The sequence below is a fragment of the Salvelinus alpinus genome, chromosome 10 (genome assembly GCF_045679555.1).
Source record: "Salvelinus alpinus chromosome 10, SLU_Salpinus.1, whole genome shotgun sequence".
Classification (NCBI taxonomy): domain Eukaryota; kingdom Metazoa; phylum Chordata; class Actinopteri; order Salmoniformes; family Salmonidae; genus Salvelinus; species Salvelinus alpinus.
The window spans coordinates 4,454,651-4,473,508 of NC_092095.1; the positions used below are offsets into that span (position 1 = coordinate 4,454,651).

General features: G+C 42.8%; 1 protein-coding gene across 2 annotated transcripts in view; it reads right to left on the reverse strand.

The window, feature by feature from the left end:
• Nucleotides 1–7,919: 7,919 nt before the first annotated feature.
• The window catches only part of hhatlb (hedgehog acyltransferase like, b), a 40,626-nt gene continuing 29,687 nt past the window's right edge, over nt 7,920–18,858 (reverse strand). For both annotated transcript variants that reach the window (XM_071327903.1, XM_071327904.1), the window contains 3 exons: nt 13,341–13,542; nt 12,128–12,269; nt 7,920–8,491 (listed from right to left, as the gene is read on the reverse strand). In XM_071327903.1, the coding sequence (XP_071184004.1) occupies nt 8,250–8,491; nt 12,128–12,269; nt 13,341–13,542 (586 nt within the window). In that variant the 3' untranslated portion in view covers nt 7,920–8,249. The remainder of the gene's footprint in view (nt 8,492–12,127; nt 12,270–13,340; nt 13,543–18,858) is intronic.

Here is an 18,858-nt window from a genome sequence, read left to right on the forward strand (position 1 = left end):
CTCTACCTTCCCTTCCTCCTTCCTCCTCTCCAGTCCTTCCCTTCCTCCTTCCTCCTCTCCAGTCCTTCCCTTCCACCTTCCTCCTCTCCGCTCCTTCCACCTTTCTCCTCTCTACCTTCCCTTCCTCCTTCCTCCTCTCCAGTCCTTCCCTTCCTCCTTCCTCCTCTCCAGTCCTTCCCTTCCACCTTCCTCCTCTCCTCTCCTTCCCTTCTACCTTCTTCCTCTCCAGTCCTACCCTTCAACCTTCGTCCTCTCCAGTCCTTCCCTTCATCCTTCCTCTTCTCCAGTCCTTCCCTTCCACCTTCCTCCTCTCCGCTCCTTCCACCTTTCTCCTCTCTACCTTCCCTTCCTCCTTCCTCCTCTCCAGTCCTTCCCTTCCACCTTCCTCCTCTCCGCTCCTTCCACCTTTCTCCTCTCTACCTTCCCTTCCCCTTTCCTCCTCTCCAGTCCTTCCCTTCCTCCTTCCTCCTCTCCAGTCCTTACCTTCCACCTTCCTCCTCTCCTCTCCTTCCCTTCTACCTTCTTCCTCTCCAGTCCTACCCTTCAACCTTCGTCCTCTCCAGTCCTTCCCTTCATCCTTCCTCTTCTCCAGTCCTTCCCTTCCACCTTCCTCCTCTCCGCTCCTTCCACCTTTCTCTTCTCTACCTTCCCTTCCTCCTTCCTCCTCTCCACTCCTTCACTTCCTCCTTCCTCCTCTCCTCTCCACTCCTTCCCTTCCACCTTCCTCCTTCCCTTCAACCTTCCTCATCTCCACTCCACTCCTTCCCCTTCTCCTCTCCTCTCCTTCCCTACCCCCTCTCTACTCCTTCAATTTCTCCTCTCCAGTCCTTCCCTTTTACCTTCCTCCTCTCCACTCCTTCTACCTTCCTTCCTCCTCTAAACTCCTTCTACCTTCCTCCACTTCTTCTACCTTCCTTCCTCCTCTAAACTCCTTCTACCTTCCTCCACTTCTTCTACCTTCCTTCCTCCTCTAAACTCCTTCTACCTTCCTCCACTTCTTCTACCTTCCTTCCTCCTCTAAACTCCTTCTACCTTCCTCCTCTCCTCTCCACTCCTTCCCTTCCTCCTTCCTCCTCTCTACTCCTTCCCTTCCCCCTTCCTCCTCACCACTCCTTATACCTTCCTTCCTCCTCTCCACTCCTTCCCTTCCTCCTTCCTCCTCTCTACTCCTCCCCTTCCCCCTTCCTCCTCACCACTCCTTATACCTTCCTTCCTCCTCTAAACTCCTTTGCTTCAGATGTGATAGAAGTGGGCAGGTGAAAGTAGAGACCTGGTAGTTGTCCATCCACCATATTGCTTTCAACTCTTCATATATGTTCAGATGAGCGATGATGGAGTAGGGATGAGATGAGGAAGCCACTGTAGAGTATTCAGTGGCTCTCTGCTATGTTCGAGCAACCCCTCCCCCACCCCAACCAAAATAATAGATTTTTGTAAAAAATCTGCGCATGGCAGTTTTTATATATATATTTTTATAGCTAATCTCATGCTATTTTACACATTGTTGAGGCTGAGAGAAAATGTTGCTATTTTAGAGATAATTTGCTGCTATTCTATACCTTTTGCCATTTTTGCCATGGCACTGTGAGGTCGCCTAGGCAGAGAGCTGCTTCATTTGAGGGGTTCAAGATCCAGGTATTCCAGTTCATTATTGTTATTAGGGTTCAAGCGGCGAAACAAAGATTGGCACCGGAGGGAATGGCGGGCGTTTTACGAGCTCTTGACCAATTTGCCTAGTTCTATTTTAGCGCATGGCTACGCAGACACTCGCGAGCAGTGTGGTTGAATAGCATGTATGTGTCAATTTATTTTCGCATCCGCTCTGGTCAGCATGTTAGACTCTGGAGCAGAAAACGTTAAAAGTTGAAATGGTCCAAAATACATATTGCATGATCTGGTAGATTTTGAGTTCTGATATTTGGCAGGCATGGTAAGGAGTTCAGAAGTAGCTCATCCTGTGTGTCCAATTTGTCCTGACGGTGACACAGTGGGCCCACAGCTTGAATCCCGACAGATAAGGGACCTCATGGGCAACCCCGGGAAACGCTGCAGCTTTCAGGAGAGTTTCATGGAGTGAAATATTGTATTTGTTGTCACAAATGTTTATTATTATTATTATGTTTATTTTTCACACAGTCCAGTTGGTGACGGTAATGCACCATTAACGTTGGTTGTCAACAGCCAAAAAGAATAGCATTTTCTAACCACACACGGGTCTGAGACTAAAAGAAAAGACAAAATAACACGTTTAAATCATCATTCAGCAGACTGTGAGCAAGGTTGGCTGACCAAGGGAAGCTTCAGTAATGATTTGTGATTAAATAAAGTTCTGTGTGTTGCCATTTAGGGAGTGTTATGTTAATTTCTGTGTAGCTAACATAATAACGGTAGCTAACTAGCTCGGGATTAACGAAACATGAACATGCACCTGTGGAACGGTCGTTAAGACACTAACAGCTTACAGACGGTAGGCAATTAAGGTCACAGTTATGAAAACTTAGGACACTAAAGAGGTCTTTCGACTGACTCTGAAAAACACAAAAATAAAGATGCCCAGGGTCCCTGCTCATCTGCGTGAACATGCCTTAGGCATGATGCAAGGAGGCATGAGGACTGCAGAAGTGGCCAGGGCAATAAATTGCCATGTCCGTACTGTGAGACCCCTAAGACAGTGCTACAGGGAGACAGGACGGACAGCTGATCGTCCTCGCAGTGTCAGACCACGTGTAACAACATCTGCACAGGATCGGTACATCCGAGCATCACACCTGCGGGACAGGTACAGCAACAACAACTCCCTGAGTTACACCAGGAATGCACAATCCCTACATCAGTGCTCAGACTGTCCGCAATAGGCTGAGAGAGGCTGGACTGAGGACTTGTAGGCCTGTTGTAACTCGAGCAGTTGTTGTTGCTGTACCTGCTGCTCCAGTTTCAACTGTTCTGCCTGCGGCTATGGAACCCTGACCTGTTCACCGGACGTGCTACCTGTCCCAGACCTGCTGTTTTCAACTCTCTAGAGACAGCAGGAGCGGTAGAGATACTCTTAATGATCGGCTATGAAAAGCCAACTGACATTTACTCCTGAGGTGCTGACTTACTGCACCCTCGACAACTACTGTGATTATTATTATTTGACCATGCTGGTCATTTATGAACATTTGAACATCTTGGCCATGTTCTGTTATAATCTCCACCCGGCACAGCCAGAAGAGGACTGGCCACCCCTCATAGCCTGGTTCCTCTCTAGGTTTCTTCCTAGGTTTTGGCCTTTCTAGGGAGTTTTTCCGAGCCACCGTGCTTCTACACCTGCATTGCTTGCTGTTTGGGGTTTTAGGCTGGGTTTCTGTACAGCACTTTGAGATATCAGCTGATGTACGAAGGGCTATATAAATAAATTTGATTTGATATGTAAGGCAGGTCCTCACCAGACATCACCAGCAACCCCGTCGCATATGGTCACAAACCCACCGTCGCTGGACCAGACAAGACTGGCAAAAAAGTACTTTTCACTGACGAGTCGGATAGTCGGATTTGCGTTTATCGTCGAAGGAATGAGTGTTACAACGAGGCCTGTACTCTGGAGTAGGATCGATTTGGAGGTGGAGGGTCCATCATGGTCTGGGGCAGTGTGTCACAGCATCATCAGACTGAGCTTGTTGTCATTGCAGGCAATCTCAATGCTGTGAGTTTACAGGAAAGACATCCTCCTCCCTCATGTGGTACCCTTCCTGCAGGCTCATCCTGACATGACCCTCCAGCATGACAATGCCACCAGCCATACTGCTGTGCGTAATTTCCTGCAAGACAGGAATGTCAGTGTTCTGCCATGGCCAGCGAAGAGCCCGGATCTCAATCCCATTGAGCACATCTGGGACCTGTTGGATCGGAGGGTGAGGGCTAGGGCCATTCCCCCCAGAAATGTCCGGGAACTTGCAGGTGCCTTGGTCGAAGAGTGGGGTAACATCTCACAGCAAGAACTGGCAAATCTGATGCAGTCCATGAGGAGGAGATGCACTGCAGTACTTAATGCAGCTGGTGGCCACACCAGATACTGACTGTTACTTTGATTTTGACCCCCCCTTTGTTCAGGGACACATTATTCCATTTCTGTTAGTCACATGTCTGTGGAACTTGTTCAGTTTATGCCTCAGTTGTTGAATCTTGTTATGTTCATACAAATATTTACACATGTTAAGTTTGCTGAAAATAAACGCAGTTGACAGCGAGAGGATGTTTCTTTTTTTGCTGCGTTTATCTATAGCAAGTTAGCTAACATCAGTTAACAAGGTCAATTGTTGAGCAAAACAGTGTTTGTGTCTAATAATGGTACCAGTTGTTTCTGAGCTGATCATACTTTTAGGTTTAACTTAGTGGGTAATGTGATGTCAGAGGCCATACTAATGTAGCTTAGATAGGCTTTTCTTGCCATTTAATGAAGAAACTGAGTGTCCAGCTTGAAACACTGCTTGCAGCTTTAATCTTTTTTTATTCGGTTTTTGTTTGAATCTTTACATTTTATTTTTGGTTTTGAAATAGGTTTACTACGTTGCTAGGTACCGTGTCAAAGACCAAAGCCAGCAGGAGTACGGTTAAGTTCCTGAGTTCAAGGACGAGGCAGCTGTTCTGGAAAGAGCCAAGAACTTGAGAGGAACGTACAGTACCAGTCAAAAGTTTTAGAACACCTACTCATTCAAGGGTTTTTCTTTATTTTTACTATTTTCTACATCGTGGAATAATAGTGAAGACATCAACACTATGAAATAATACATATGGAATCATGGGCACATCTGGGACCTGTTGGATCGGAGGGTGAGGGCCATTCCCCCCAGAAATGTCCGGGAAAATAGTGTTTAACAAATCAATGAGGGCTAGGGCCATTCCCCCCAGAAAGGTCCGGGAAAATAGTGTTTAACAAATCAATGAGGGCTAGGGCCATTCCCCCCAGAAATGTCCGGGAAAATAGTGTTTAACAAATCAATGAGGGCTAGGGCCATTCCCCCCAGAAATGTCCGGGAAAATAGTGTTTAACAAATCAATGAGGGCTAGGGCCATTCCCCCCAGAAATGTCCGGGAAAATAGTGTTTAACAAATCAATGAGGGCTAGGGCCATTCCCCCCAGAAATGTCCGGGAAAATAGTGTTTAACAAATCAATGAGGGCTAGGGCCATTCCCCCCAGAAATGTCCGGGAAAATAGTGTTTAACAAATCAAAATATATTTGCCTTGATGGCAGTTTTGCCAACTCTTGGCATTCTCTCAACCAGTTTCATGAGGTAGTCACCTGGAATGCATTTCAATTAACAGGGGAGCCTTCTTAAAAGTTAATTTGTGTAATTTCTTTCCTTCTTAATGCATTTGAGCCATTCAATTGTGTTGTGACAAGGTAAGGTGGTATAGAAAAAGATAGCCTTATTTGGTAAAAGACAAAGTCCATTTTATGGCAAGAACAGCTCAAATAAGCAAAGAGAAGAAGGAAGATGTTTTACGTGTCCCCAACCGATTGTGTTTTTTTGTTCGTTTATTTGCGTTTCTTGTAACTTATTTTTTTACTTATTTTGTACATAATGTTGCCACTACCGTCTCTTATGACCAAAAATAACTTTTGAACATCAGGACTGCGATTACTCACCACGGACTGGCAGAATCGTTTTCTTCCTTTATAGGGTCCGACGAGCCTATACGATATACTGCTTTCAGAGAAGGCGGAGAAAAAGGGGCCAGAGGGCGGGCTGCCTTCTGAGAATTCGTAGGCGATCAAATAAACCACCACTTCCTTCCATTCTGCTAGCAAACGTGCATCTTTGGAGAATAAAATCGATGACCTACATGCAAGATTAAACTACCAACGGGACATTCAAAACTGTAATAGCTTATGCTTCACGGAGTCATGGCTGAACGACGACACTATCAACATACAGCTGGCTGGTTATACGCTGCACCATCAGGATAAAACAGTGGCGTCTGGTAAGACAAGGGGCGGCGGACTATGTATTTTTGTAAATAACAGCTGGTTCATGATATCTAAGGAAGTCTCGAGCTATTGCTCGCCTGAGGTAGAGTATCTCATGATAAGCTGTAGACCACACTATCTACCTAGAGAGTTCCCATCTGTATTTTTAGTAGCTGTTTGCAAACCACCACAGACAGAGGCTGGCACTAAGGCAGCATTGAATGAGCTGTATTCCGCCATAAGCAAACAAGAAAACGTTCACCCAGAGGCGTCGCTCCTAGTTGCCGGGGACTTTAATGAAGGGAAATTTCAATCTGTTTCACCAAATTTCTAATCGGCATGTTAAATGTGCAACCAGAGTGAAAAAAAACCTCTAGACCACCTTTACTCCACACACAGAGACACGTACAAAGCTCTCCCTCACCCTCCATTTGGCAAATCTGACCATAATTCTATCCTCCTGTTTCCTGCTTACAAGCAAAAATGTAATTATTCCACGATGTAGAAAATTATACAAATAAATATAAAGTTCTAAAACTTCTGACCGGTAGTGTAGATTAAGTCAGGGTTACATCGAATTTTGTTTTCCTGTTTTTACGGACTCCTGACCCATAAAGAGGACTTCAATGGATTGTGAGCAGGCAGTGATTAATTCATCGCTCGGTCTGAGGTTTCCGAGGAAGTTCTGTGCTGGCTATCATCATTGAGTGGGACATTAACAACAAACTTAATCTCGTACAAGACTTAGCCAACGGCTACGGAGTACTCGCTGTCAGACGGGGGGGATTGGGGCTCGTGGGTCCCCCGCCTTGCGGAGTATGTGGGGGTGTGGGTCACGCCAGTGAGAGTATTGGGATTGAGGTCATCCTCCATAATAGAGAAGCTCTGAGTCAGACTCAGGATCTACTACAATGACTCAGTCATATTTACAGAGCGCTTAAGCCTCTGTCTCTCTGTCTCTCTGTTTCCCTCATGGTCTCTCTCATTGTCTCTCTTTCTCTTTCTTTCTCTCTCTTCTCTCTCGTCTTTCTCAGAGTATTCTGAGTTACAGCATCAGAGAGGTCAATGGTCACATTCTTTAAATGAGAACGAAGTAAAAGAGACAAAAAGTTGGAGTCATGTATCAGTAAATCAATATATTATATTTGGATGTACAGTACATTTGACAGGAAAGGAACTCCACAGAGTTTAAGCCCTTTCTATTATATCCTCTGTTAAAACCACGTCTCCCAGAGGTGTGTATCTTAGTTAAAACCAGAGGTGTGGATCTTAGTTAAAACCAGAGGTGTGGATCTTAGTTAAAACCAGAGGTGTGTATCTTAGTTAAAACCAGAGGTGTGGATCTTAGTTAAAACCAGAGGGGTGTATCTTAGTTAAAACCAGAGGTGTGTATCTTAGTTAAAACCAGAGGTGTGGATCTTAGTTAAAACCAGAGGTGTGGATCTTAGTTAAAACCAGAGGGGTGTATCTTAGTTAAAACCAGAGGTGTGTATCTTAGTTAAAACCAGAGGTGTGGATCTTAGTTAAAACCAGAGGTGTGGATCTTAGTTAAAACCAGAGGGGTGTATCTTAGTTAAAACCAGAGGGGTGTATCTTAGTTAAAACCAGAGGTGTGGATCTTAGTTAAAACCAGAGGGGTGTATCTTAGTTAAAACCAGAGGTGTGTATCTTAGTTAAAACCAGAGGTGTGTATCTTAGTTAAAACCAGAGGTGTGGATCTTAGTTAAAACCAGAGGTGTGGATCTTAGTTAAAACCAGAGGTGTGGATCTTAGTTAAAACCAGAGGTGTGGATCTTAGTTAAAACCAGAGGGGTGTATCTTAGTTAAAACCAGAGGTGTGGATCTTAGTTAAAACCAGAGGTGTGTATCTTAGTTAAAACCAGAGGTGTGGATCTTAGTTAAAACCAGAGGTGTGTATCTTAGTTAAAACCAGAGGTGTGTATCTTAGTTAAAACCACATCTTTGAGCACCACTTAGAGGATTTAATTACAATAAAAGCAGTTTTACATGATTAGCAGTGAAACACAACTTCTGTTTAAAACATTGTAGAAAATCTATATTGACGACAGCACTCTCAGGGCGTTTTAGGCAGTAGACTGAGTAGACATCTTAGATATTACTCTTGGTAGATATTACAGTAGATAGATATTGCTGCTCAATAGATTTTATTGCTATGAAGAACTTCTAAATATACCTTGTCGATTAACTGTAGCCTCGTCATCTCCATGACGACACAGAGGAAACCATGACTCATAAAGACATTTGGGACTTTGACAGACACTGCCACCCTCCAATCACTACTCTGCTTTCTCCTTGCTGGGGTCCACCACCGGTTGAATGGGGGCTGTGGACGTGACTGTTGTGGGGGCGGGGGGAGGGAAGGGGGCGAGGGGGGGGACGGGAGCGGGGGGAGGGACGGGGGCGGGGGGAGGGATGGGGTCGGGGTCATCGATCAGAGCCTGTCTTCTCTCTCTCTCCTTGATGAGCTGGACCAGACAATAGGTCACTATGAAGACAGTGATGGTGGTGATGGGGAAGCCTGGAGGGGGAGGAACAAGTCAATAATGGACACTAATAACTATATCATAATAACTATATATCAAGTAACATACTAGTTATCAACACAGTGATGGTGGTGATGGGAAGCCTGGAGGGGGAGGAACAAGTCAACAATGGACACTAATAACTATATCATAATAACTATATATCAAGTAACATACTAGTTATCAACACAGTGATGGTGGTGATGGGAAGCCTGGAGGGGGAGGAACAAGTCAACAATGGACACTAATAACTATATCATAATAACTATATATCAAGTAACATACTAGTTATCAACACAGTGATGGGAAGCCTGGAGGGGGAGGAACAAGTCAACATGGGACACTAATAACTATATTTATACAGCGGGTCGGTCTAATCCTTAATGAGGATTTGGTTAAAACCTTATTCCAGTTTATTCCACAAGTTACCACCGTCTAAATCTATGACGTTAAAATGCCTATTTACTCTGTTCCATCTGACTGCGCAATCCATCAGCCCAGCCAGGCAATTTATAAACTTGATCTCCACTATAAAAAGCATCTAGACATTATCTCACATTTCTTTTAGACTAACATTTAGTTTACAACAGCTGAGATTTGTAGTAACCTTGCTGTCTCTGTCTCTCCGACATTTGCAACATTGTTTCAATATTCAACTTCGATCTCCAGCTGTAATGAACGTGTCGGGAGTCGGGAAGAGACGGACAGACAGGAGTCGTTTCTCAGGCGGTCGAAACCATGAATCAGCTGGAATCATTTTTATGGATATATACAAGGAAATGTTAATTCCTAAAAGCTCAAGTGAAACAAAGTGCAGCTAGTTTTCAGCCTTTCCAGCTTCAGATGGAAGTAATTGTGTTACTGTAGCTGTGTTGTGTTACTGTAGCTGTGTTGTGTTACTGTAGCTGTGTTGTGTTACTGTAGCTGTGTTTTGTTACTGTAGCTGTGTTGTGTTACTGTAGCTGTGTTGTGTTCTGTAGCTGTGTTGTGTTACTGTAGCTGTGTTGTGTTACTGTAGCTGTGTTGTGTTACTGTAGCTGTGTTGTGTTACTGTAGCTGTGTTGTGTTACTGTAGCTGTGTTGTGTTCTGTAGCTGTGTTGTGTTACTGTAGCTGTGTTGTGTTACTGTAGCTGTGTTGTGTTACTGTAGCTGTGTTGTGTTCTGTAGCTGTGTTGTGTTACTGTAGCTGTGTTGTGTTCTGTAGCTGTGTTGTGTTACTGTAGCTGTGTTGTGTTCTGTAGCTGTGTTGTGTTACTGTAGCTGTGTTGTGTTACTGTAGCTGTGTTTTGTTACTGTAGCTGTGTTGTGTTACTGTAGCTGTGTTGTGTTCTGTAGCTGTGTTGTGTTACTGTAGCTGTGTTGTGTTACTGTAGCTGTGTTGTGTTACTGTAGCTGTGTTGTGTTACTGTAGCTGTGTTGTGTTCTGTAGCTGTGTTGTGTTACTGTAGCTGTGTTGTGTTACTGTAGCTGTGTTGTGTTACTGTAGCTGTGTTGTGTTCTGTAGCTGTGTTGTGTTACTGTAGCTGTGTTGTGTTCTGTAGCTGTGTTGTGTTACTGTAGCTGTGTTGTGTTCTGTAGCTGTGTTGTTGACTAGCTCCTCTGAACAACAGTGTCGTGATGAGAGAGCACATTTTCTATGCCAGGTGAAATCACACCTCATTAGCTCATTGTTATGGATGTATCCAAATATATGTCATTAGAAAACAGCTTAAACAAATGCAAATGTGGCTACTTTGCTGTTATTCTGTCTGCACTTTTTGACGTGGCAGTAAGTTAGCCGTAGTTGGTTAGTTAGCAAGCAAGGGATAAGAATGTTGCCAGCCAGTCTGGCAATGGAACATTTAGAACAGACGACTGGGTCGCGTCCATAGATACAGAACAACGACTGGGTCGCGTCCATAGATACAGAACAACGACTGGGTCGCGTCCATAGATACAGAACAACGACTGGGTCGCGTCCATAGATACAGAACAACGACTGGGTCGCGTCCATAGATACAGAACAACGACTGGGTCGCGTCCATAGATACAGAACAACGACTGGGTCGCGTCCATAGATACAGAACAACGACTGGGTCGCGTCCATAGATACAGAACAACGACTGGGTCGCGTCCATAGATACAGAACAACGACTGGGTCGCGTCCATAGATACAGAACAACGACTGGGTCGCGTCCATAGATACAGAACAACGACTGGGTCGCGTCCATAGATACAGAACAACGACTGGGTCGCGTCCATAGATACAGAACAACGACTGGGTCGCGTCCATAGATACAGAACAACGACTGGGTCGCGTCCATAGATACAGAACAACAACTGGGTCGCGTCCATAGATACAGAACAACGACTGGGTCGCGTCCATAGATACAGAACAACGACTGGGTCGCGTCCATAGATACAGAACAACGACTGGGTCGCGTCCATAGATACAGAACAACGACTGGGTCGCGTCCATAGATATAGAACAACGACTGGGTCGCGTCCATAGATACAGAACAACGACTGGGTCGCGTCCATAGATACAGAACAACGACTGGGTCGCGTCCATAGATACAGAACAACGACTGGGTCGCGTCCATAGATACAGAACAACGACTGCGTCGCGTCCATAGATACAGAACAACAACTGGGTCGCGTCCATAGATACAGAACAACGACTGGGTCGCGTCCATAGATACAGAACAACGACTGGGTCGCGTCCATAGATACAGAACAACGACTGGGTCGCGTCCATAGATACAGAACAACGACTGGGTCGCGTCCATAGATACAGAACAACGACTGGGTCGCGTCCATAGATACAGAACAACGACTGGGTCGCGTCCATAGATACAGAACAACGACTGGGTCGCGTCCATAGATACAGAACAACGACTGGGTCGCGTCCATAGATACAGAACAACGACTGGGTCGCGTCCATAGATACAGAACAACGACTGGGTCGCGTCCATAGATACAGAACAACGACTGGGTCGCGTCCATAGATACAGAACAACGACTGGGTCGCGTCCATAGATACAGAACAACGACTGGGTCACGTTCCTCTAGCAACCGAACGTATAGAACGAACGACCAGCCGGCTTGGGTAGCAACCCTAGATTTGTGTCGGGACTATATCTTGTGGAAGGATGAAATAGTATGAATAAATTCCTCAAAATAATGTTTTTAATTAAAATACGTTAATCATTATTTGAATATGTTGTTAACCCGTTGTATAAAAGTGACAATGCCCTCAACGCTGTGGTTCTTAGGATATATTGGCACGGTTTGCCGGCCCTCGTCTTCATCTCGGGCCTAACAACACCCGTGCCAATATATCCAAACAACAGCTTCTCGGGCATTATCACTTAAGTGTAATAACTATATATAAAGGAAGATACTAGTTATCATCACAGTGATGCTGGTGAGGGGGAAGCCTGAGGGCGGAGGAGTCAGTCATAGTGTGTCTACTGTTACTCAAGGAAATACTAGGTCTTGTTACTTTATAACATAGTATAGTGGGATCATAGTATGCCAGTACCACACCAAAACAGTTGTGCATGTTCAATATCATGTTCAGTATGAGCATTGACGTTCTTCAACATCGAGATCAAGAGACAGGTCAGAAGGAAACTTAACTATCTGTTACCTTTGAGCAGCAGTCTCTTGGCGACCAGCTTAGTGAACTCCAGGCTGTTGAGAGCGATGACGTTGTAGAGGACGATGGTCCAGAAGTTAAAGGTGTTGAACACAGCTCTGATCCTACGAGACATGGCAGGAGACATTGCCATCTAGAGGAGAGGAGAGGGGAGGAGAGGATAGGAGAGGGAGAGGGAGAGGGAGAGATGTTAAACAGACTTCTGATCATACGAGACACAGCAGGAGACATCGCCATCTAGAGGAGAGGAGAGGAGAGGAGAAGAGAGGAGAAGAGAGGAGAAGAGAGGAGAAGAGAAGAGAAGAGAAGAGAGGAGAAGAGAGGAGAAGAGAGGAGAAGAGAAGAGAAGAGAGGAGAGGAGAGGAGAGGAGAGGAGAGGAGAGGAGAGGAGAAGAGAGGAGAAGAGAGGAGAAGAGAGGAGAAGAGAGGAGAAGAGAAGAGAAGAGAAGAGAAGAGAAGAGAAGAGAAGAGAAGAGAAGAGAAGAGAAGAGAAGAGAAGAGAAGAGAAGAGAAGAGAAGAGAAGAGAAGAGAAGAGAAGAGAAGAGAAGAGAAGAGAAGAGAAGAGAAGAGGAGAGGAGAGGAGAGGAGAGGAGAGGAGAGGAGAGGAGAGAGATGTTAAACAGACTTCTGATCATACGAGACACAGCAGGAGACATCGCCATCTAGAGGAGAGGAGAGGAGAGGAGAGGAGAGGAGAGGAGAGGAGAGGAGAGAGAGAGAGAGAGAGAGAGAGAGAGAGAGAGAGAGAGAGAGAGAGAGAGAGAGAGAGAGAGAGAGAGAGAGAGAGAGAGAGAGAGAGAGAGAGAGAGAGAGAGAGAGAGAGAGAGAGAGAGAGAGAGAGAGAGAGAGAGAGAGAGAGAGAGAGAGAGAGAGATGTTAAACAAACTTCTGATCCTACGAGACATGGCAGGAGACATCGCCATCTAGAGAGAGAGAGAGGGAGAGATGTTAAACAGACTTCTGATCATACGAGACACAGCAGGAGACATCACCATCTAGAGAGAGTTAAATGAGTTAAAGTGATTTTGTCAACGAGGCCCTTTATCTACTTCCCCAGAGTCAGATGAACTCGTGGTGGAAACCATTTTAATGTCTCATGTGTCCAGTATGAAAGAAGTTAAAGGTTGTTTGCGAGCCAATGCTAACTAGCATTAGCGCAATGACTGGAAGTCAGTAGGTATCGACTAGCATGCGCTCTCTTACCTCTAGAGAAGCAAAGGGTTCCATGCAGACGAACTTGGCGGTCCAGAGCTCGAAGTTGAGTCCGAAGCAGTTGAAGAAGGCCCAGATGAACACCACCTGACAGGGTCCCAGCCACAGGACAGTGATGCCAAAAGTACACAGTGTAGCAATGGCCTCATCCCACACAGTGTCATGCTTCCCTCCCAGGTAATTATACACATACCTGGAGGTGTAGACACAGACACAGGTAATCACTCACATAACTGAAGGACGATACAGGTAATCATATACATAACTGAAGGACTATACAGGTAATCATATACATAACTGAAGGACGATACAGGTAATCACATACATAATTGAAGGACTATACAGGTAATCATACACATAATTGAAGGACGATACAGGTAATCATATACATAACTGAAGGACGATACAGGTAATCATATACATAATTGAAGGACGATACAGGTATTCATATACATAACTGAAGGACGATACAGGTAATCATATACATAATTGAAGGACGATACAGGTAATCATATACATAATTGAAGGACGATACAGGTAATCACACACATAACTGAAGGACGATACAGGTAATCACACACATAACTGAAGGACGATACAGGTAATCATATACATAACTGAAGGACGATACAGGTAATCATATACATAACTGAAGGACGATACAGGTAATCACACACATAACTGAAGGACGATACAGGTAATCATATACATAACTGAAGGACGATACAGGTAATCACACACATAACTGAAGGACGATACAGGTAATCACACACATAACTGAAGGACGATACAGGTAATCATATACATAACTGAAGGACGATACAGGTAATCACACACATAACTGAAGGACGATACAGGTAATCACACACATAACTGAAGGACGATACAGGTAATCACACACATAACTGAAGGACGATACAGGTAATCACATACATAACTGAAGGACGATACAGGTAATCATATACATAACTGAAGGACGATACAGGTAATCACACACATAACTGAAGGACGATACAGGTAATCATATACATAACTGAAGGACGATACAGGTAATCACACACATAACTGAAGGACGATACAGGTAATCATATACATAACTGAAGGACGATACAGGTAATCACACACATAACTGAAGGACGATACAGGTAATCATATACATAACTGAAGGACGATACAGGTAATCACACACATAACTGAAGGACGATACAGGTAATTACACACATAACTGAAGGATGATACAGGTAATCATATACATAACTGAAGGACGATACAGGTAATCACACACATAACTGAAGGACGATACAGGTAATCACACACATAACTGAAGGACGATACAGGTAATCACACACATAACTGAAGGACGATACAGGTAATCATATACATAACTGAAGGACGATACAGGTAATCATATACATAACTGAAGGACGATACAGGTAATCACACACATAACTGAAGGACGATACAGGTAATCATATACATAACTGAAGGACGATACAGGTAATCACACACATAACTGAAGGACGATACAGGTAATCACACACATAACTGAAGGACGATACAGGTAATCATACACATAACTGAAGGACGATACAGGTAATCATATACATAACTGAAGGACGATACAGGTAATCATATACATAATTGAAGGACGATACAGGTAATCATATACATAATTGAAGGACGATACAGGTAATCATATACATAACTGAAGGACGATACAGGTAATCATATACATAACTGAAGGACGATACAGGTAATCATATACATAACTGAAGGACGATACAGGTAATCACACACATAACTGAAGGACGATACAGGTAATCACATACATAACTGAAGGACGATACAGGTAATCACACACATAACTGAAGGACGATACAGGTAATCACACACATAACTGAAGGACGATACAGGTAATCATACACATAACTGAAGGACGATACAGGTAATCATATACATAACTGAAGGACGATACAGGTAATCATATACATAACTGAAGGACGATACAGGTAATCATATACATAACTGAAGGACGATACAGGTAATCACACACATAACTGAAGGACGATACAGGTAATCACACACATAACTGAAGGACGATACAGGTAATCACACACATAACTGAAGGACGATACAGGTAATCATATACATAACTGAAGGACGATACAGGTAATCACACACATAACTGAAGGACGATACAGGTAATCACACACATAACTGAAGGACGATACAGGTAATCACACACATAACTGAAGGACGATACAGGTAATCACATACATAACTGAAGGACGATACAGGTAATCATATACATAACTGAAGGACGATACAGGTAATCACACACATAACTGAAGGACGATACAGGTAATCATATACATAACTGAAGGACGATACAGGTAATCACACACATAACTGAAGGACGATACAGGTAATCATATACATAACTGAAGGACGATACATGTAATCACACACATAACTGAAGGACGATACAGGTAATCATATACATAACTGAAGGACGATACAGGTAATCACACACATAACTGAAGGACGATACAGGTAATTACACACATAACTGAAGGATGATACAGGTAATCATATACATAACTGAAGGACGATACAGGTAATCACACACATAACTGAAGGACGATACAGGTAATCACACACATAACTGAAGGACGATACAGGTAATCACACACATAACTGAAGGACGATACAGGTAATCATATACATAACTGAAGGACGATACAGGTAATCATATACATAACTGAAGGACGATACAGGTAATCACACACATAACTGAAGGACGATACAGGTAATCATATACATAACTGAAGGACGATACAGGTAATCACACACATAACTGAAGGACGATACAGGTAATCACACACATAACTGAAGGACGATACAGGTAATCATACACATAACTGAAGGACGATACAGGTAATCATATACATAACTGAAGGACGATACAGGTAATCATATACATAATTGAAGGACGATACAGGTAATCATATACATAATTGAAGGACGATACAGGTAATCATATACATAACTGAAGGACGATACAGGTAATCATATACATAACTGAAGGACGATACAGGTAATCATATACATAACTGAAGGACGATACAGGTAATCACACACATAACTGAAGGACGATACAGGTAATCACATACATAACTGAAGGACGATACAGGTAATCACACACATAACTGAAGGACGATACAGGTAATCACACACATAACTGAAGGACGATACAGGTAATCATACACATAACTGAAGGACGATACAGGTAATCATATACATAACTGAAGGACGATACAGGTAATCATATACATAACTGAAGGACGATACAGGTAATCATATACATAACTGAAGGACGATACAGGTAATCACACACATAACTGAAGGACGATACAGGTAATCACATACATAACTGAAGGACGATACAGGTAATCATATACATAATTGAAGGACGATACAGGTAATCATATACATAACTGAAGGACGATACAGGTAATCATATACATAATTGAAGGACGATACAGGTAATCATATACATAACTGAAGGACGATACAGGTAATCATACACATAATTGAAGGACGATACAGGTAATCATATACATAACTGAAGGACGATACAGGTAATCATATACATAATTGAAGGACGATACAGGTAATCATATACATAACTGAAGGACGATACAGGTAATCATATACATAACTGAAGGACGATACAGGTAATCATATACATAACTGAAGGACGATACAGGTAATCATACACATAACTGAAGGACGATACAGGTAATCATATACATAACTGAAGGACGATACAGGTAATCGTATACATAACTGAAGGACGATACAGGTAATCGTATACATAACTGAAGGACGATACAGGTAATCATATACATAACTGAAGGACGATACAGGTAATCATATACATAATTGAAGGACGATACAGGTAATCATATACATAACTGAAGGACGATACAGGTAATCATACACATAACTGAAGGACGATACAGGTAATCATATACATAACTGAAGGACGATACAGGTAATCATATACATAACTGAAGGACGATACAGGTAATCACACACATAACTGAAGGACGATACAGGTAATTACACACATAACTGAAGGACGATACAGGTAATCATATACATAACTGAAGGACGATACAGGTAATCACACACATAACTGAAGGACGATACAGGTAATCACACACATAACTGAAGGACGATACAGGTAATCATACACATAACTGAAGGACGATACAGGTAATCATATACATAACTGAAGGACGATACAGGTAATCATATACATAATTGAAGGACGATACAGGTAATCGTATACATAATTGAAGGACGATACAGGTAATCATATACATAACTGAAGGACGATACAGGTAATCATATACATAACTGAAGGACGATACAGGTAATCATATACATAACTGAAGGACGATACAGGTAATCACACACATAACTGAAGGACGATACAGGTAATCACATACATAACTGAAGGACGATACAGGTAATCACACACATAACTGAAGGACGATACAGGTAATCACACACATAACTGAAGGACGATACAGGTAATCATACACATAACTGAAGGACGATACAGGTAATCATATACATAACTGAAGGACGATACAGGTAATCATATACATAACTGAAGGACGATACAGGTAATCATATACATAACTGAAGGACGATACAGGTAATCACACACATAACTGAAGGACGATACAGGTAATCACATACATAACTGAAGGACGATACAGGTAATCATATACATAATTGAAGGACGATACAGGTAATCATATACATAACTGAAGGACGATACAGGTAATCATATACATAATTGAAGGACGATACAGGTAATCATACACATAACTGAAGGACGATACAGGTAATCATACACATAATTGAAGGACGATACAGGTAATCATATACATAACTGAAGGACGATACAGGTAATCATATACATAACTGAAGGACGATACAGGTAATCATATACATAACTGAAGGACGATACAGGTAATCATATACATAACTGAAGGACGATACAGGTAATCATATACATAACTGAAGGACGATACAGGTAATCATACACATAACTGAAGGACGATACAGGTAATCATATACATAACTGAAGGACGATACAGGTAATCGTATACATAACTGAAGGACGATACAGGTAATCATATACATAACTGAAGGACGATACAGGTAATCATATACATAACTGAAGGACGATACAGGTAATCATATACATAATTGAAGGACGATACAGGTAATCATATACATAACTGAAGGACGATACAGGTAATCATACACATAACTGAAGGACGATACAGGTAATCATATACATAACTGAAGGACGATACAGGTAATCACACACATAACTGAAGGACGATACAGGTAATTACACACATAACTGAAGGACGATACAGGTAATCACATACATAACTGAAGGACGATACAGGTAATCACACAC